The sequence below is a fragment of the Lepidochelys kempii genome, chromosome 1, assembly GCF_965140285.1.
Source record: "Lepidochelys kempii isolate rLepKem1 chromosome 1, rLepKem1.hap1, whole genome shotgun sequence".
Classification (NCBI taxonomy): Eukaryota; Metazoa; Chordata; order Testudines; family Cheloniidae; genus Lepidochelys; species Lepidochelys kempii.
In genome coordinates, this window is record NC_136380.1 from 10,652,949 (window position 1) to 10,673,347 (window position 20,399).

The following is a 20,399-nucleotide window of genomic DNA, read 5'->3' on the forward strand; positions in this document are numbered from 1 at the left end:
GTGGTAATCCCAACTCTCCTCTACGGCTGTGACACTTGGGTTATTGTAGAAAACACCTGAAAACCTGGAACGCCAGGACAAGCACTTCCTTGGGAAGATCCTCAACATAAAGTGGGAGAAAGAAAAGAAGGACTTGTGGCACCTTAGAGACTAACAAATTCATCTGAGCATAAGTCAGGGAGCTGTAGCTCACAAAAGCTTATGCTCAAATAAATGTGTTAGTCTCTAAGGTGCCACAAGTACTCCCTTTCTTTTTGCGAATACAGCCTAACACGGCTGCTACTCTGAAACCTGTCAAAGTGGGAGGATCATCACACCAATGTCAGTGTCCTCGTAGAGGCCAACATCTTCAGCACTGAGGCAGATTATCCAGCACTGGCTGAGGTGGAGCGGGCACTGTGTGTGCCTGCCTGATGTATACTTACCAAAACAACTGCCATACGCCCAACTCACCAAAGAAGAAAGGAAATGGGGAGGCCAAACAAAATGTTTTAAAGACCCCCTCAAGATAAACATCAAGAGTGTGGCATCGACACCACACATTGGGAGACAGTAGCCCAGGATAGGCATAGCTGGCAAAAACTTGTCAAAGAGGGAACGTCTATTTTTGAGGAAAATTGACTCTCTCCTGGTCACAGAAAAACGCCAGAAAAGGAAAGACAACCATCACGCAGCAATCGCGGCCCAACCCTGTCTTCCAACACCACCTGCAATGTCTGCCAACAAGCCTGTGGCTCAAGGATTGGACTCCTCAGTCACCAAAGGACCCATGAAAAATAAAACCTGTGAAAGAGCATCCTCAACCTCGCGAGGTCACTGATGATGGAAAACAGAGCCTGTGAAACTAAGCTGCTATCTTTTTTGTTATGAGATTACAAGTTGGTTGATAAAGATAATAACACTGACATAATATACTTTGACTTCTTTAAGGCATTTAACTTAGTGCTGCAAATTTTGATTAAAAACTAGAAAGGTATGAAATTAACATGGCACAGAAGTTGATTAAAAGCTGTCTGATAGGTCTCAACATGTAATAGTGAAGGGGGAATTTTCATTGAGCGTGTGTTTGTCTACAGGTCCCGCAGGGATCAGTTCTCCACTCTGTGCTAATATTTTTTTTTAATCAATGACCTGGAAGAAAACATAAAATCATCACTGATCAAGTTTGCAGATGACACAGAAGTTGGGGAGAGAGAAACGACGAAGAGGACAGGTCGCTAATACAGAGTGATCTGGAGCACTCGATAAGCTGGGCATAAGAAAACAATATGCATTTTAATACAGTTAAATATAAATGTATACATCTGAGAACAAAGCTTGCAGGCCATACTTACTGGATGGGGGACTCTCTCCTGGGCAGCAGAAAGATTTGGGGATCATGGTGGATAATCAACTGAACAAGAGGTCTCAGGGTGACACTGTGGCCAGAGGAGGCATAAACAAGGAAATCAAGTAGGGGTAGAGGTTATTTTACCTCTATGTTTGGCACTGGTGAGACCACTGCAGGAATCCTGTGTCCAGTTCTGGTGCTCACAATTCAAGAAGGATGTTGATAAATTGCAGAGGGTTCAGAGACGATCCACAAGATTGATTAAACCAGCCTTACAGTAATAGACTCGAAGAGCTCAATCTATTTAGCTGAACCAGAGAAGGTTAAGGGATGACTTGATTACTGCCTATAAGTAGGTACACAGGGAACAAATATTTAATAATCAGCTCCTTAGTCTAGCAGACAAAGGTCTAACATGATCCAATGGGCGGAAGTTGAAACTAGACACATTCAGACTGGAAATAAGGTGTACATTTTTAATGATGAGAGTGATTAACTACTGGAACAATTTACCAAGGGTCATTGTGGATTTGCCATCATTGACAATTTTTAAATCAAGATCAGATTTCTTCTAAGAGCTCTGCTCTAGGAATTAGTTTGAGGCAGGTCTCTGGCCTGTTCTATACAGGAGGTCAGACTAGATGATCACAATGGTCCTTTCTGGCCTTGGGATCGGTGTATGTCCTCTACTAGTACTAACATTTTCAATATATACACAATACTGTGCGGGGTGAGCCTGGAGTGACAGCTAAAGCTTAATCCCCTGGACTCTCTCCCTCCCCATCACCCCAAACACAATCTTGTATGTGTACTCAGTACCACAAACCAAGCAGGAAGGCAGTGATGTTGCAAAGGACAGGCGCCAACTGCTGCTGAAAGAAAACAAGGACAGGCCACAGTCTCATGGGAGCAGAGTTACACACAGCAGGCGGAAGGCAAAGACTGGCTGGAGCTCTGGCTGTGGCTGAAGACAAACATGCTTATGAGCTGAGCCCCGCCCCCACCCAAAAAGAGAGCAGAACCAGCTGAGACCGAGGCCAAAATGGAACTGAAGTGATGCACAGGACCTCTGAACAGGAGTGAATTCTTGTCCCCTATGAATCTAGCTAACTTACTCTCCCCTTGCTCACATTCACTTCCTTCACTGAGACATTCAGCAGCCTTTGCACAATCTAACACACCACTTTGTGACACCCACACTACACAAAACCCTGCAGTTAAACATATGCCAGACTTCAACAGCATATTGTCACGTGTATTTGTTACAACAGTTCACCCCGACATCCTCTATCATAAGCTCTGGGCCTACAACTGGAGCCTGTATGCTCACAAGGTGTTCCATTGAAGTCAACGGGGCACTGCTCAGGCATATGTGGCTGCAGGGTTTAGGCATTCGAGTGCAAGATATTTGGGGCAGGGATTTCTGATGAGAAATCTGATGAGGTTCAATAAGGATAAGTGCAGGGTCCTGCACTTAGGACGGAAGAACGCAATGCACAGCTACAGACTAGGGACCGAATGGCTAGGCAGCAGTTCTGCGGAAAAGGACCTAGGGGTGACAGTGGACGAGAAGCTGGATATGAGTCAGCAGTGTGCCCTTGTTGCCAAGAAGGCCAATGGCATTTTGGGATGTATAAGTAGGGGCATAGCGAGCAGATCGAGGGACGTGATCATCCCCCTCTATTCGACATTGGTGAGGCCTCATCTGGAGTACTGTGTCCAGTTTTGGGCCCCACACTACAAGAAGGATGTGGATAAACTGGAAAGAGTCCAGCGAAGGGCAACAAAAATGATTAGGGGTCTGGAACACATGACTTATGAGGAGAGGCTGAGGGAACTGGGATTGTTTAGTCTGCGGAAGAGAAGAATGAGGGGGGATTTGATAGCTGCTTTCAACTACCTGAGAGGTGGTTCCAGAGAGGATGGTTCTAGACTATTCTCAGTGGTAGAAGAGGACAGGACAAGGAGTAATGGTCTCAAGTTGCAGTGGGGGAGGTTTAGGTTGGATATTAGGAAAAACATTTTCACTAGGAGGGTGGTGAAACACTGGAATGCGTTGCCTAGGGAGGTGGTGGAATCTCCTTCCTTAGAAGTTTTTAAGGTCAGGCTTGACAAAGTCCTGGCTGGGATGATTTAATTGGGTATTGGTCCTGCTTTTGAGCAGGGGGTTGGACTAGATGACCTCCTGAGGTCCCTTCCAACCCTGATATTCTATGATTCTATGATTTCGTCTGTAAAGCGTTACATGCAGCTATGGCTCTGTAACAACAGTGATAAACACAGAAAGGGATTGGAGGCTAGATAAGAGCCTAAACGATCAGACACTTATCCTGATGAAAAGTGCTATGCGTGAGCTATGGGGTATTATCCACACTGTCTGGGCCTTAGTTGCACAAGAGAGGTCAAAACGCCCTTCAGAATTAAGCTAGGTGTCCGAGTGTTGAAAGGCTGCAGCCTACATCACAGGAGCCATAGGCGTGGACTGCCTGGTGCGCTACAGTTTCATCAGTGGAACTATTCTCACGGTATTAAAACTTTACTGAACCGTTGCGGTCTTAGGTTGTAGATTTTCCCCGGGGGTGCGGGAAGCCAGCTCACACCAGCTTGGAGAAGCAGTAAGTGACACCAGCCACATGAGGGCAGCCTGAGGAAGATGCAAGAACTAAAATGGGAAAAATGGCGACAAATGAAACAGATGTTTAAAATTCTTACTGTTTTAAATAATCCAAATTCTAAAACTTATTCTGAACGATGATCTTCAGTCTAGAGTGTCCCATAGACGCAGGGTTACACGTGCAAGGGCAGCAGATTTTAGAGTGTAAATAACAGGAAGACAGATCAACTGTTCTTGTGAGACTCTGCCCAGTCCCAGACATGCAGGGAGCCATCACTTGCTGCTGATAACAACATTCTTGGTTTCCAAGGATGCCAAGCATGTGTTGTAACCAGGGGAAAGTCACTGCCGTTGTCCATGCCACTGAAGAGATGTCCTTTGTGACTAAACAGCGGCTCTGCTTCTCCACCAGACGCAGGCCAGCTCCGTGTGTCATAGATGTGAACGGTTCCATTGAAGCCTTTGTTAAAAGAATAAAAAAGAATGTCAGACTATAGAAATGGGCAACTGTTCAGCTTGGTCCAGGAGCCCTAACTTTTACTTGCCCTACACTGCGAGTTCCACTGCGAGTTCCACTGCGAGTTCCACTGCGAGTTCCACTGCGAGTTCCACTGCGGAACACTGCGAGTTCCACTGCGGAACACTGCACTCCAGTTCACACCTTCCACCCGGGCAGGACAGGTGAGATCGAACAGGCTACAGGCCTGGAGTCAGAGAGACCAGGTATTTATCCACGACGGGAAAGAATCCAGTGCAGGCTCAGGTAACTTGAGAATTCATTGACCTATATTTGTACCATCCCAGCTGAGACAAGAGCTCACGTTCCTGGTGCCCCAATGGGAACGCTGCCTGGTAGCCTAAATCTGCAATTGTGCGCACAGTTGGCACTGTTGAGCAGGCAGCATTTACCAACAGCTTCCACATGGTTACCGGAGTGAATGTGGATTCTCACTAGAGGCGGAAACCAGCTCTTCACATACAACAGGGTGACAGCTACTGGCATATACTACAGCACAGAATCGTAGGCCTGGAAGGGACCTCGAGAGATCATCTAATCCAGTCCCCTGCACTCATGGCAGGACTACGTAATGACTAGACCATCCCTGACAGGTGTTTGTCTAACCTGTTCTTAAAAACCTCCAGTGACGAAGATTCCACCACCTCCCTAGGCAATTTATTCCAGTGCTTAACCACCCTGACAGTTAGGAAGTTTTGCTAATGTCCAACCGAAGCCTCCCTTGCTGCAATTTAAGCCCATTGCTTCTTGTCCTATGCTCACAGGTTAATGAGAACAATTTTTCTCCCAATCCTTGTAACAACCATTTATGTATTTGAAAGCTGTTATCATGTCCCCCCCCCACCCCAGTCTTCTCTTCTCCAGACTATACAAACCCAATTTTTTCCATCTTCCCTCATAGGTCATGCTTTCTAGACATTTAATCATTTTTGTTGCTCTTCAGGAAAGATGTGGACAAATTGGAGAAAGTCCAGAGAAATGAGGCCCCCAGAACTGGACACAATACTCCAGTTGATGCCTAATCAGCGTGGAGTAAAGCAGAAGAATTACTTCTCGTGTCTTCCTTACAACACTCCTGCTTATACATCCCAGAATGATGATTTTTTTTTTTTTTAAACACACACACACACACACACACACACACCTGAGTCTGGCCAACACCAGGGCTGAGTCTGGCCCAACAAGTTTTGTTGTCATTTTAGCACTCTGGGAAATGAAACTAACAGCTTATCTCCATCATGGTCCTAGGGATCACCAGTCACATAATCTCACTCCAAACTGACAAGCCACATTATAACACAAGGCATCATGGGTAGACAGATCGCCATCGGACAAGGCTTTCAGTGCAGAGTCAACCAGATTTGAAAACACATGGCCAACAAATCCCCACCTCCCAAGAGTTACCTGAAATGGCAAGGCATCCGTCCAGAACAGGAGCCCAGGAGACGCGCAGGAACTCTGTGCTTGGGCTGGCTGCAGAAACTTTGCACTTGGCCGATTTCAGAGGCTTTGGGATATTTCTCAAGTCTGTTAGTATGAGCTGTCCTCCAGACGAGAGGCGAGCTATAGTGGGTGCATTCACATCAGAGCCCTGCAGACCAGGACCGACACCCATGCACCACTGCGCCCCACTGAGTGCCGAAGGAACAGACGTATCACCCAGGGGACTCTGCGGCTGTCGAACATCTGCCAGGCACAGCTGCCCCTTCACGCAGCAGGCCAGCAAAGTATTACAGTCCAGGAATTCCAGGCCGCTGACCTCATCGCTGCTACTGGAGGCTAAGAGAGGAGGAAGAGAACCTCAGACTTCACAGGATGCTCAGCTACAACTGCTAGGTTCATAAATTGCAGGGGTGACAAACAGATCAAACACAGGGTTAAACACATTCCCTTCTGTGGAAGCAGATTTGGAAGCTGCTTTAGAAAGTTTTCAGGCAGGACTAGTAGCAGGGAGCTGGTATATGCCCTAGGTTTATTATGGTACAGGCTCAAATGCTAAGGGCCAGGTTCTGCTCTTGCTGGGGGGAGTTAACCCCTGGGCAGAGGATGTGCACAGGTGAATCTACCCCAACACAAGGGTAGTTCCAAACCCAAATCCCCCACTCATCAAACTGCATAGGAGTAAGACTACAAGACCTTCATGACAACAGGGAGTCCCGCAGCAACCCAGTCTCCACAGGCGGCAGGGGACCCTCCTGCAGCTGACCAGCTGCCATGGGGATGGGGGAGGAGAGGGCGGGGGAAGGACCCTGCAGCTCCCAGCCACTGTGGGTGGCAGGACCCCTGTAACTGACCGGCCACCAGCAGGGCCCCCTGAGCTGTCCAAGGGCCCCCCTGCAGCTGCTGCAAGCAGCCAGCCCCTGCCTCCCCCCTCACAGCTAGTGGCAGAAGGACCCCGGAGCGGCTCAACCGCCTCGGGTGGTGGTGCCCCTCACCCCAGCTACTAGACAACAGGGTCCCCGCAGCTCCCCATTTTGTCAGGGATGTTTTTAGTAAAAGTCAGGGACAGGTCACAGCTTCCATGAACTTTTGTTTATTGCCTGTGACCTGTCCATGACTTTTACTAAAAATATCCATGACAAAATCATAGCCTTACACATGAGCCCCCAAGCTATACTCTCGTCTTCACCACTCAGAGCTCCCCTACTGACAGAAAAGCAGCACGTTGGTATGGTATCACGGAGACACAAATGCACAACGCCAGCTACCTTTCACTATCGACCTGCACTTCCCAGTGCCCCCTCAGTACAACCAGCCCCAGCTGCTGAACATCTGTAAGCCACTGGGACTGGTAATTCAAGTGTTGTCCCTCGGGAGTTGGATCTGTTGGCAGTGAAGACTTATTTAGGCCTGACAGAAGCCTGCTGTGGATTTTAAGAGACTGTTCTGTTAGTGTGTAACCCAGTAAGCAAAAGGAGAACTGTATATGTGTAAGAAATTGCAGAGTAATTATGTTTGAGAGAACAAGAAAAGATAAATTAACTAAGAATCTAGAAAAGACCAGTGTGAACTAACACTAAACCTGTACTGATGGGAGAGGAGAGTTAACAGTGGTGAGATTTTCCTGATGAGCTTCCAGCTGGTGAGTAACTGACAACTACTTGCTAAGTGTTTTGCCTTACAAGATTATGTAGACCCATCTGCTGAGTAAGTGAATATCAGTCCAACAGGGCAGAGAACCCAGATCCTGGAATGTGGAATTATCCAGGCTTTGGACAGAGTTAGGGTAACATTTACAGAAGGGGCTAAGATCCACTGACTTTCAATGAGATTTAACTACCTAAATCACTATGGCCCCTGCGCAGTGGAGTTCAGAAGTGCCAACAGACAGGTCATTCTGAGACTTTTGCATTGTGGGATTGCAGCTGGGGGACTGCTTATACTGGTACAGGCGTGCGTTCGTGCTGTCATTGCGCCAGCAGAACTTTACCAACTGGGAGCTTGTGTCACTCTGAAACGGGGAATAACTACGCTGGAAGAAATGGAGGATTTCGTCAGTAGGAGGAAAAATTAAGTGTGGATACGCACCAGGCCGTGCTCAAAAAAGGGGAGTTTTGCTGGTACAATTTTCTAGCATAAACCACAGCTGTCATAAATATAAAGGGAAGGGTAACCGCCTTTCTGTATACAGGGCTGCAAAATCCCTCCTGGCCAGAGACAAAATCCTTTCACCTGTAAAGGGTTAAGAAGCTAAGGTAACCTCACTGGCGCCTGACCCAAAATGACCAATGAGGAGACAAGATACTTTCAAAGCGGGAGGTGGGGAACAAAGGGTTTGGTCTGTGTAATACCTTAGCCGGGAACAGATCAAGGATGCAAGTCCTTCAACTCCTGTACAGTTAGTAAGTAATCTAGCTAGAAAATGCATTAGGTTTTCTTTGTTTTGGCTTGTAAATTCGCTGTGCTGGAGGGAATGTGTATTCCTGTTTGTGTCTTTTTGTAACTTAAGGTTTTGCCTAGAGGGATTCTCTGTGTTTTGAATCTGATTACCCTGTAAAGTATTTACCATCCTGATTTTACAGAGGTGATTCTTTTACCTTTTCTTTAAATAAAATTATTCTTTTAAGAACCTGATTGATTTTTCATTGTTCTTAAGATCCAAGGGTTTGGGTCTGTGTTCACCTGTACCAATTGGTGAGGATATTATCATCAAGCCTTCCCCAGGAAAGGGGGTTTAGGGCTTGGGGGGATATTTTGGGGGAACAGGATTCCAAGTGGTCCTTTCCCTGTTCTTTGCCTAAATCACTTGGTGGTGGCAGCATACTGTTCAAGGACAAGGCAAAGTTTGTACCTTGGGGAAGTTTTTAACCTAAGCTGGTAAGAATAAGCTTAGGGGATTTTCATGTGGCTCCCCACATCTGTACCCTAGAGTTCAGAGTGGGGAGGGAACCCTGACAACAGCCTAGGAGCAACTGAAAACATTCTGCTTGGTCTACAGCACAGGTTAATAGAATCATAGAATATCAGGGTTGGAAGGGACCCCAGAAGGTCATCTAGTCCAACCCCCTGCTCGAAGCACGACCAATTCCCAGTTAAATCATCCCAGCCAGGGCTTTGTCAAGCCTGACCTTAAAAACCTCTAAGGAAGGAGATTCTACCACCTCCCTAGGTAACGCATTCCAGTGTTTCACCACCCTCTTAGTGAAAAAGTTTTTCCTAATATCCAATCTAAACCTCCCCCACTGAAACTTGAGACCATTACTCCTCGTTCTGTCATCTGCTACCATTGAGAACAGTCTAGAGCCATCCTCTTTGGAACCCCCTTTCAGGTAGTTGAAAGCAGCTATCAAATCCCCCCTCATTCTTCTCTTCTGCAGGCTAAACAATCCCAGCTCCCTCAGCCTCTCCTCATAACTCATGTGTTCCAGACCCCTAATCATTTTTGTTGCCCTTCGCTGGACTCTCTCCAATTTATAATTTCTGACTCAAGGTTCAGAACCTTGGGGTTATATCTGGGTTCATGGCATTGCAACCACCACCCGCTCTTCTTGGCTAGGTAAGAGGATGCCAAAGCTATGTTCTGCTGCGACATGAGGTCAACATATGGAAAAGTTTGAAGATAAATTTGTTGTAAGTGCCTAAGGGACTCAGGTGCCTAAGTCTCATTGGCTTTCATTGTGATTTAGGCACTTTTGAAAATGTTCCCCTGAAAACCACTGGCTTAAAGAGTGCACTGTTTAGGTAGTCTATTGTGAAATCTCCCCCCAGCCCCAGCTTTAAATACCTGCTGTGTAGATGTTTTTCTTTGATTCAATCTCTGTAATTTGGACATTGTTGACTCTTGAGCCATGAAGGACACAGGGGGTTCTGGCCAAAGTGGTTGCAATTTTAGTCCAAGGTTTCTTGCTGTCATTTCCCGTGGGGATGGTACTTACGGATTTAATAACATCTATTTGAAAGAGACACATAATGAGCTATAACAGTGCAAGTACTGAATTACCAGTAGTTACGTTTTTGAAGTGTTTTGTGAAGATGCATTACAATTCAACCCACAGTTGATATTTTAAATCCTCTTCCAAGGGCACAAATACCTTTCACAACAGTTGAGAAGGTATGGTAAAATGGTCTATTTAGAAATCTAGACAACCCAATATAAAAGTGTTAAGCAGGTCACTTGTTTTCAGTAAATGACAGAATAAAGTAATTGCAATAAATACTTAGCACTTCTCTTCCATAAACTTCACAGTGCTTTACAAAGTGGGGATCCCCATTTGACAGGTGGGAAACTGAGGCACGGAGCAGTGATATGATTTGCAGTAGGTCACAAAGGGTCAGAGTGTAGAGCCCTTGTTTATACTGCTGAAAGCCAATGAAGTGAATGGGACAACTCCTGTGAGTAAGTGCTTGCAAACAAGACTAGGGGATTTACAATCCATCCCAAAGCAAGACAAAGACAGTAATGGGAACAGATCTGAGGTGTTCTAACTTTTAGTCTGACTGGGCTGCCGCCCTAGTGACAGCACAGAACACACCAGTGGTTAAAAACATGTAATTGTCCTTTCAGCTAAAGATCTCCGAGGCCAGTTGCAGTGCAGGGGATTCAGCCATATAATTAGTAACAATGAGTGAAGATCAACTAAATGCATCCACAGACACGTGCTGAAAATGGACTCCAGGACCTATAATCTGCTCTGTCCAGGGGAAGCTTCCCAACAATGGAAAGTTCAGATGGTGGGTCAGAGCCCCAGCTTGCTCCTGGCCAACTGCGGCTCTCTACACAACAATTTCACATTGACATACAGGCCAAAATTTCCAGTGACTAGTGATTTTGGGGGCTCAATCTGAGACACCTTAAAGAGGCCCTATTCTCAGAGATGCCGCTCACCCGCCCTTCCAGGGGGTCTCCGTTTGGGCCCCCATAATGCCCAACCTTCTTTGTCCTCCATAATTCCAGGGCACTTCAATGAGAAACATTAACACTCTGCCCTTCTCTAGCACCTTCCACCCAAGAGCCTCCAAGTGCTCCACAACTAGGAGAGGATTAATACACATGACCCCCTGCCTCCAGTGTAGTAGGGAAGCTCTAGCCCTCTTGGGCAGCAGGGCTGAGCGAGTTGCCAATGGTACTTTATACGTCACCTATGTTGCAGGAGGACTGTGCAGAGAGGAGTTAGCGGCAGACTAACTCCTACCAATTTAAACTTGTGTAAGAGCTGCTCAGACATGCACTCACCAGTGTCCTCCGCTGCCAACTGCCACACTTGCAGGGAACTATCTGGTGGGCCACTTGTTACCAGCAAGCTGTGAAAACAAGGAAACCAGATGCAAGCTCTTCATGAATGGGAAATGGCCTTTCCCTTCAGGGCTGGTACATGCTGGTGATGACAGGCATGTCTGTTCTCTGCGTTTCCTCCCACCATGCCCATGGCTCAGTTACTCCCATCCTGCACCTGGGGCAGGGACAGGCACACCTGCGGCATTAAGCTATGCTAGTGCTTCCTGTGTTTGGGGACCTTGCAGGAGTCTGCCTGGTTCCCACCCCACCGTAGTTAAAGCAGCCCCAGGGTGATGTCATTTATTTAAAAAGAAAAGGAGGACTTGTGGCACCTTAGAGACTAACATTTATTTGAGCATGAGCTTTCGTGAGCTACAGCTCATGTCATCGGATGAAGTGAGCTGTAGCTCATGAAAGCGTATGCTCAAATAAATGTGTTAGTCTCTAAGGTGCCACAAGTCCTCCTTTTCTTTTTGCGAATACAGACTAACACGGCTGCTACTCTGAAACCTGTCGTTTATTTAGCATATTTGCAGCACATACCAAGACTGAGCAGAACAACATGAGCAAACACTGAGGAAGGGAGACTAGCAGAGGGGTGTGTGTGTGCATGGGGTGGGGAATCCGCTGAAGAGGTGGGGCGAACAGGTAACAGAAGTTGGCTGTTTGCATGGCCCTTGAATGGCCATGAGAAAATCCTTGCAGAGCGTCCAGCATTCTACTTGGCAGGGACACTCCGGCCCAAGAGAAGTGAGAGTCCAAGGCATAGAAGACAGTGCCAGTTGCTCAAGTCCTTGGAGAGCCATTGGGACGTAACGGACACCGAGAGCTGCTTTGCCTTTTCATTCCTGCCCTGCTTTAACGTCAGCAATGGACTCTCTGCCTCTAACACTAGTCTGAGCAAAGCTCTGGAAAATATCCAGAGAATGATCTGTGGGGGCTTGGGGAGAGGAGAGGGGAAGTGGAGAAGGAGCTTGGGTCAGTGAAGGAGGCTGTTTGCAGGAGCTGCCTCCTAAAAATGCCACCACCAGGGCAGTCTTTCTGTCCCCTATGGAGCTGTCAGTGGTTTCTCACCAGGAGGGGGTGCTGCTAACACTGCCTCTTCTCTACAGCTGCTCCCTTTCTGCTGGCTCCTCTGATGTCCCCTTCCCTGCGTGACACACGACAGGACAGCAAGAGTAGAGCGACCAGCTGCCCCATGAACCCCACCACACAAGCTTGAGCACTTCTGTACTGGGGAGGCAGGGGAAGGAGATATCCCAGCGGGTGAGATACCTAATGCACCTCTCCTGGGCAAGGCCATGTAGAAAAACTCCATAAAGGGAGGACTGCCAGAGGAAGAGAAAGAAGTGAGCCAATGGACTGCACAGGGGAGTATACACAGGAGCGCATGGGGGAGGGGCCAGGAGAGGCAACATCACATCATAGAGGGCAAGGGGGGGAAGATGGTGAATTGGGGCAACAGCAAGAGAAAGTGAGAGAGGAAACTGACCTGGCACTGAAGGGAGAAGGACAGAGCCAGAGCCCTTTCAGCTAGGGGATTTTCACATATGTTCCTGTTTTACTGGACCTCCCTTGGCAGATCACCTGAGTGTTTGGGGGGGAGGGGGGTTCTTTAGAGCCCTTGCTACATTCATTTTGCTGGCCAGCTATGTTAAAAGCTGGCAAGTCTTGTCAGGTGGCTCTTAAACTGGCCAGGGAAGGGGGAGTTTTCATCGAACAAAACAATTCAACACATCCATTCAACAGGAACCAGAAACTCCCCATCCACATACCTGGTGTCTGGCACATGCCGCAGGCTGTACACAGGGCGGTCGGAAAATCCACCACGTTCCACCTTGAAATCTCTCTCAGGACACACACCCTACAAACCAGAAGCAGACAGATGTTGTTCTTTAGCACATAATGCCACTAAATTCAACATACCCTCACTCTTTCAAGGTAACCAGGCAATACATCAAGGTCTGTAAGGGCTGAAGTCCTCCGTCACAGTTAATACGGTCGATTTATGCAGTATTTTTCATCCCGAGAGATCCCAAAGCACTTTGAAAAACGGATATGCAGGGAGTGTTTCTGCACCCAGCTCTGGGGAGAAGCCTAGCATATGACCATTGCACAGTCTGAGACAAGACACGAGGAATACTACATCCAATACAACTCCAAGGGGATGACCAGAGCTGGGGTGTGGCCAGGCACGAGGGTTTAGCATTCCTGCTCCCAGAGTCACTGGAGGTTCCAAGGCATTTCTCATTAGCAGCCATGACTTTGGATTTACAACTCACCTAAAAGACAGCATCTCCAACAGCAGAGTGCCCCGTTCCCTCACGCTGGGGCACTGGCCAGCGGGGAGCATGCCACCCAGTAACCAAGCACTATTTTCTGCAGCACTGGGAAGCTCGTCCATTTAAGTACTAACTTAATCTGCTTCCGCTCTGTCTGGGAGATCAGCAGACAGCACAGCACAAGACGGTACAGGAGAGGTACCAATACGAAAACGTTTGTCGGGGGTTACTATGGTGTTTGTTCTAAGTGCAGAGAAATGCTAGGGGTTCCTTCAGAAACCCAAGGGTGCGAATCTGAAATGCTGCCAGTGCTGCCAGATCACAAAAGTTTCTGTTCTTGGGGTGGGGAGGAGAGTTTGTCAGAACTGAGCAGAGGTTCTCAAATGACGACACAGGGAGCAAACTGGCAGGGTGGTCTAGTGGACAGAGCACTGGATTGGGACTCAGGAGATGTGGATTCTATTCCCTACTTGCCTGCTGGGTAACCTGAGACCAGTGGCTTTGCTGCTCTGTGCCTCAGTTTCCCTGTATGTAAAATGAAGACAATGAAACTGATGTTGGATGCAGAGTGCTTTGAGATCTATAGAGAAAAGTGCTAGAAGAGCTAGCTATTCTTATTCTGCATGAGGTTCTGCATGCAGGACTGGGCACTTAGTGAGGTAGAGGAGCCCAGATTTGACTGCAAATGGATTATTTAAACTAGCTGAGTAACGAGGGTAACAAGGAAAGCAGCCCAGGAGTCTGCACGAACTAACTCCAGAGCAGCTGCCCTGCGACAGGAACCTCCTCCTAAAACTAATTCACCAAGTCACTTCTCTCTCCTCTTTCAATTCCTCCTGAAAACTTACCCCAGCCCTATGACAAGTCAGTCCACGCTCACAACCACAACGCCATACACAGATGGAAACGTCAAGATGCATCCATGCCTTCAGTGAGTGATCTCAAGGTATCTCTTGTTCTACCTTGTGTATCTAACCAGGTCATGTCTACATGCACCCTGTAAGTTCTTCAGGGGGTGGACCCTGTCTTTTTGCAGGTTTCTGTAAAATGCCTGCTGGCTGCACACATTTGGGGGAGATAAAGAATTTGAAATGAATACCACACAGCCATCATCACCTGCTTCTCTTTCACATACAGTTTTTGAGGCAACAGGAGCTGGAGAATTTCATTTCTTCTGGAGTTTTCATATCCCGCTACACAGACACCTAGAGTTACAAAAGAAACAATGATGAGATGAGTTCAGGATGAGCCTGCTCATTCACTGGGAACAATCCTCTGATAGGGAATTTAAGGATTACGGTTTTAGCTGTACTGTGGGAAATCTGTTTCAAATCACAACGTGCTGCCATTGGATCAATTTACCTCTCTCCTCTACATCTGCAGAAGTCTCACCCTTCTAACCCGTTTCTTTCTTCTACTCTGGTATTTTTTACCCCAACAAACTTCTCTTTCATTGTTTTCCCATCTCATTTTACTCTCCACAGGATCACACCGCTGTCTCAGCTACGCTAGTGCTTGCCTAGAGGCAGCAACTGGAGTTGCTGACACACACCCAACCAATTTCACTCCGCTAATGCTGCTGGAGGAAGTGTTACGTGCACAGTCCAGGGGGTGAAAGGTCACAGTAACGTAGGAGAAGCATCGCCATACAGCAGCATTCCCAATCCCCTACAGCAGCCGAGGACTGAACCTGGGTCTGGGCACCAGCATGTAATGCCTCCTCAGCAGAATGAGCTTGACAAAGATCCTGTCCCTCTCCACTGCTGCTCCTGTGAAGGCCACAGGGAGGGTGTTGCAGACACCAGCACAATTTTCTTAGACTGAGGTAAGGTTGTAGAAACAATAAAGGCTTTTATGGCAACAGCCCCTTTGGTTAACCAAAGCACTAGACTTGGCCAGTCTCCTGCTCCCTCAGAAAGTCCTGGACTGTAGGGTATGTATTACAGGGGACAGACAGAGGCAGCTTTCGTAGGGATGGCAATGTCTGGGGATATGGAGGGAGGCGAACATAGATCCACAGGAGCTGAAGGAAGAAGCTACAGGATCTCTTGAGCTGAGTTGCTGCATCAGTTTCAATAACCCTTCTCCCTCTTAGATCCTCTCCAAAGTGCCTATCCCCATGGTGTCTGGGGTTGAAGGTTTGTAAGATCTGCATCTCCTCCGTCTAGTCTACAAGACCCCAAAGTCTGCAGTTTCAGGTTAACATTTCCTAGGAACAAAAAGGTTAGATGTACTGCTGCAGAGGAGAACCGACACTGCAAAATAGTGATTCCAGCTCAGATTTCTGCTCTGTTTGTTTCAGAAAAAAATATTTTGGTTTAGCCAAACTAAAAAGTTGGTTTTGCAAGAGCACTCTCACGCTTCATGGGCACATAATTCTGAATCATCCCTCCACCAGGAATGAAAGCATGTAAACTGCTCCAGGAAGATCCACGTAACGTGGCAGGTCAGGAACACAGCTACTATAGCCAACATGAGTATACACCAATTGTTACTGCAGCCTCCCGTCCTATAGTCTCCTTTTTGTTAACAGTTCCGTGTACAGGGTCTGTTACAGAGTCTGTCTTATTACACAGACAGAGGTCAAATTGCACCTGCTTGCACTATCCCTGAATTCGGCTCAAGGTCATTGTAAAGTTTTAGGAAATGCACATGGATCTAGGAGAAGAGGCATTAAGAAAATTAATATGAAGCAAAATGAATTAATTAAATGGCCAACAAGCCATGGGTGTGGATGCTTCAGGGGGATGTTAATGGGATACAGAACATTTCAACTAGTGTCCGGTGATTAAAAAACAGTTCATAGGAACATAGAAACTGCCATACTGGAACAGATGAGCAGTCCATCTAGCCCAGTATGCCGCCTCTGACAGTGGCCAGAACCAAATGTTTCAAAGAAAAGTATAAGAACTTTTCAGCAGTAAATGTATAATAATCTACCTGAACGTAGGTCTCTTCCTGATCTCTAATAGTGATTGGCTTAAACCATGAAGCACAAAGCTTAAATCCCTGCCAACATTTTGTCATTAATTATAACATTGAATACTCCTGAAACTCCTATCTACCTTCTCTAGATCATTCATTATTTTATACACTTTTATGATGTCCTTTCTTATTCACCTCCTTCTAAGGTAACAATCTAATCTTTTCAATCTGTCTTTTTAGTAGACAGGTTTCAGAGTAACAGCCGTGTTAGTCTGTATTCGCAAAAAGAAAAGGAGTACTTGTGGCACCTTAGAGACTAACCAATTTATTTGAGCATAAGCTTTTGTGAGCTACAGCTCACTTCATCGGATGCACACTGTGGAAAATACAGATGATGGTTTTATACACACAAACCGTGAAAAAATGGGTGGTGATCACTTCAAAAGGTTTTCTCTCCCTCCACCCCACTCTCCTGCTGGTAATAGCTTATATAAAGTGATCACTCTCCTTACAATTTCTTCTGCAGTTTCCACGGTATGCGATGAAGTGAGCTGTAGCTCACGAAAGCTCATGCTCAAATAAATTGGTTAGTCTCTAAGGTGCCACAATTACTCCTTTTCTTTTTGCGAAGACAGATTAACATGGCTGTTACTCTGAAACCTCTCCTTACAATGTATATGATAATTAAGGTGGGCCATTATCATACACATTGTAAGGAGAGTGATCACTTTAGATAAGCTATTACCAGCAGGAGAGTGGGGTGGGGGAAGAGAAAACCTTTTGAAGTGATGATCACCCATTTTTTCACAGTTTGTGTGTATAACAACATCTTCTGAATTTTCCACAGTATGCATCCGATGAAGTGAGCTGTAGCTCACGAAAGCTTATGCTCAAATAAATTGGTTAATCTCTAAGGTGCCACAAGTACTCCTTTTCTTTTTAGTAGAGTGTTTGTAGGCCCTTGACTGTTTTCATTGCTCTTCGAACCACCTGTAACTCTAGTTGCTTGTAAATTATCACCATCTAATGGCTGTTGAGTGGCCTGTGTGAAGTACGTCTGGGATCCATATCACAAAATTTACCGTAGTTGATTATCTGCAGTGTTGTTGTAGGCATCCCAAGATATGAGAGAGACAATGTAGTGGAGTGAAGTGAGCTGTAGCTCACGAAAGCTTATGCTCAAATAAATTTGTTAGTCTCTAAGGTGCCACAAGTCCTCCTTTTCTTAATGTAGAGGAGGTAATCTTTTATTAGACTGACTTATCTGGGTGGAAGATACAAACTTTTGAGGTACACAGAGCTGTGTGACCCAAAAGCGTGTACCTGCCACCAACAGAAGCTGATCCAATAAAAAATATTACTCACCCAACTTGTCTCTCTCCAGATTAATTAGCAGATAACCTATCCACAATCTTTCCATGGAATCGTCTGGAAATCTATTCTGTACCTATTTCTGTGGATTGACAGAAGAGTTCATCTCTCCAGGGCTGTTAAATGGGCAACTTTCACCAGCACTAAACTCACCCAAAAATAAATACGGGAGCCACCAAGTTCCGAAAACAGCGACTAATTTTGCCAAGCAAACACAAGCGAAACGACTCACTTTTTTCTCCTGCCCATTCAATGACTCTTGTCGGCTCCTGCAGCTCAAACACATGCAAGTCATGATATCTGAAAGCCACACCAACACAGCGGCATTAGACCCGGGGTGCTGGAAGAACCGGCGGGGCGCGGCGGGTAAGAGCCGCGGAGCCGATCTGTAACCCCAGGACACGGCGGAAGCCCCTTCCGGCCGGCACCCGCCCCCGAGGCCAGCCCCCCAGCAGGCAGTCCGTGTCCCTGGCAGGCAAGTCGCCCCTGCCGGGGGCTACGGCGCCGACCCGGCGGATGGCTCAAGGCGCTGCGCCCCCCAGGGCGCTACCCTCGGCCCGCTGCCCACACGGGGACCCTGAGGCAGGGGGCAGGGCCCCTCTGGGGGCGGGGGCGGGGGCTGGGCCCCCCCCCCCCCGCTGACCCGAGCGGCGCTGACGTGCGAACGGGGGCTCGAGCCCGGGGGGCGGGGCACTCACAGCCGCAAGGACTCCAGCAGCCAGGCCTCCGCAGACTCCTCCGCCATCCCGCGCGCCGCCCGACGAGTCACATGACCCCTCCCCTCCACGTGACGCCCGGCTGCCACGTGACACTCCCACACGTGACGCCTCTGGGCGCCTGTGATTCCTCCCCTGGCGAGGCGGCCCCGCGCCAGTCCAGCTCCTCGCTCTCCCAGCAGCCCCGAGCCCGCCCACTGCGGCTGCGCAGCCTCCGCCTCGCCCGGGCCCCTTCCACGCCCCCGACCTCAGCCGCGAGCACAGGCCTCCCTCCCTCTGCGCATGCGCACCCACCGCTCCGGCCTCGGGCGCGGGGCGGGCCTTGTTCCCCGCCGCGGCCCGGCCCCGCGCCCTGCCCAGCCTGGCCGGCAGCCCCTGCGGCACGGGTCCTCCGTAGGCTCGTGGGGCTGGCGGGGAGCGAGGCCGGTCCCCTGCCCTCAGGGCGGGGCGAGGCGTTATCGAGGTCGGGGCCGGCGAACTTGCTGGCCTGGGGGCCAGGCCGGGTAGGGGAGGCTGCGCCCCCCCCCCACCCGCCGGGCGTGGCCCCCCCCGGGACCCCCCCGTCGGGGGCTCGCACCCCAGGGGGCAGGTTCGTTGCCTGGCCGCGGAGACAGGCAGCGCCAGCGCGGGCCGAAGGCGAGCTCCTCACTGAAGCGTGCAGGCAGCACCAGAGAGCGGCCCGTCCCCGGGGCGAGCCGGCTGCCCCTCGGCACAGCGGGTAGGGCGTGATAGACAGGCCCCTCGCCACGGTTTATTCACGAAGTCGCCCAACCCCCCCGCCCCCCCATAGCTTTTAGCCGGTCCGCGTGCCTCCCCGACTTCCCTGTCCATCCAGTTCTCAAACAGGAGACCAGCGGTGAAGAACATACATGACACCTGTCATACATGACACAGACCCAGGGAGTGGAGACAGTGTCTCGCCTCTAAGCAACCCCTTCCCGGAACATGCAGGTCTCCCCCGTATCTCGCTCCCTGCACGTTAAACCCCTACTTTTTCATTCTTCCTATCTCGTTCAGGGACTTTCCCAGCAACCTGCATTGGCCTGACTTTGGTTCGGTTGGCATAACTGCTTCATGTTTAATTTTTCCACTTAACACCTCCATTCCCTGACAGCCCCCCCCCAGGACCCCTACCCCATCCACCCCCCACCCCACTCCCTTTCCCCTGACCCCCTGACTGCCCCTCGCCATCCCATCCAACCCCTCCTCTCCTTCCTGACTGCCCCCTCCCAGGACCCCTACTCCATCCACCCCACTCCCTTTCCCCTGACCCCCTGACTGCCCCTCGCCATCCCATCCAACCCCTCCTCTCCTTCCTGACTGCCCCCTCCCAGGACCCCTACTCCATCCACCCTCCCTGTCCCCTGACCGCCCCCAGAACCCCTGACTGCCCCTCGCCACCCCATCCAACCCCTCCTCTCCTTCCTGACTGCAACCCCCAGCACCCATGCCCCATCCAACCACCCCTTCTCCCTGTCCCCTGACCGCCCCCAAAACCTCTGCCCTTGACTCACCACCCCATCCAACCCCTCCTCTCCTTCCTAACTGCAACCCCCAGGACCCATGCCCCATCCAACCACCCCTTCTCCCTGTCCCCTGACCGCCCCCAAAACCTCTGCCCTTGACTCACCACCCCATCCAACCCCTCCTCTCCTTCCTAACTGCAACCCCCAGCACCCATGCCCCATCCAACCACCCCTTCTCCCTGTCCCCTGACTGCCCCCAAAACCTCTGCCCTTGACTCACCACCCCATCCAACCCCTCCTCTCCTTCCTAACTGCAACCCCCAGCACCCATGCCCCATCCAACCACCCCTTCTCCCTGTCCCCTGACCGCCCCCAAAACCTCTGCCCTTGACTCACCACCCCATCCAACCCCTCCTCTCCTTCCTGACTGCAACCCCCAGGACCCATGCCCCATCCAACCACC

The 20,399-nt window shown here is 49.1% G+C and overlaps 1 protein-coding gene and 1 long non-coding RNA gene across 4 annotated transcripts in view; one reads left to right on the plus strand and one right to left on the minus strand.

The window, feature by feature from the left end:
* Positions 1-1,250: 1,250 nt before the first annotated feature.
* On the minus strand, positions 1,251-18,782 carry WDR73 (WD repeat domain 73). Of its 3 annotated transcripts, none has more exons than XM_073333890.2 (8): positions 18,453-18,572; positions 17,987-18,054; positions 14,575-14,663; positions 12,952-13,040; positions 11,135-11,202; positions 9,686-9,850; positions 5,866-6,240; positions 1,251-4,404 (listed from the first exon to the last, which is right to left on the minus strand). In XM_073333890.2, exons 1-8 carry the CDS (start codon positions 18,497-18,499, stop codon positions 4,169-4,171), a joined length of 1,137 nt encoding a protein of 378 aa, XP_073189991.1. In that variant the 5' UTR covers positions 18,500-18,572; the 3' UTR covers positions 1,251-4,168. The 3 variants fall into 3 exon arrangements, with proteins under 3 accessions (XP_073189991.1, XP_073190000.1, XP_073190010.1); XM_073333899.1 differs by lacking the exon at positions 18,453-18,572 and adding an exon at positions 15,499-15,667; XM_073333909.2 differs by lacking the exon at positions 11,135-11,202 and having other exon boundaries at positions 14,594-14,663; positions 18,453-18,782.
* A 240-nt stretch (positions 18,783-19,022) lies between these two features.
* The window catches only part of LOC140907625 (uncharacterized), a 32,201-nt gene continuing 30,824 nt past the window's right edge, over positions 19,023-20,399 (plus strand). The window contains exon 1 of the long non-coding RNA XR_012157554.2: positions 19,023-19,188. This is a non-coding gene — a long non-coding RNA (uncharacterized LOC140907625). The remainder of the gene's footprint in view (positions 19,189-20,399) is intronic.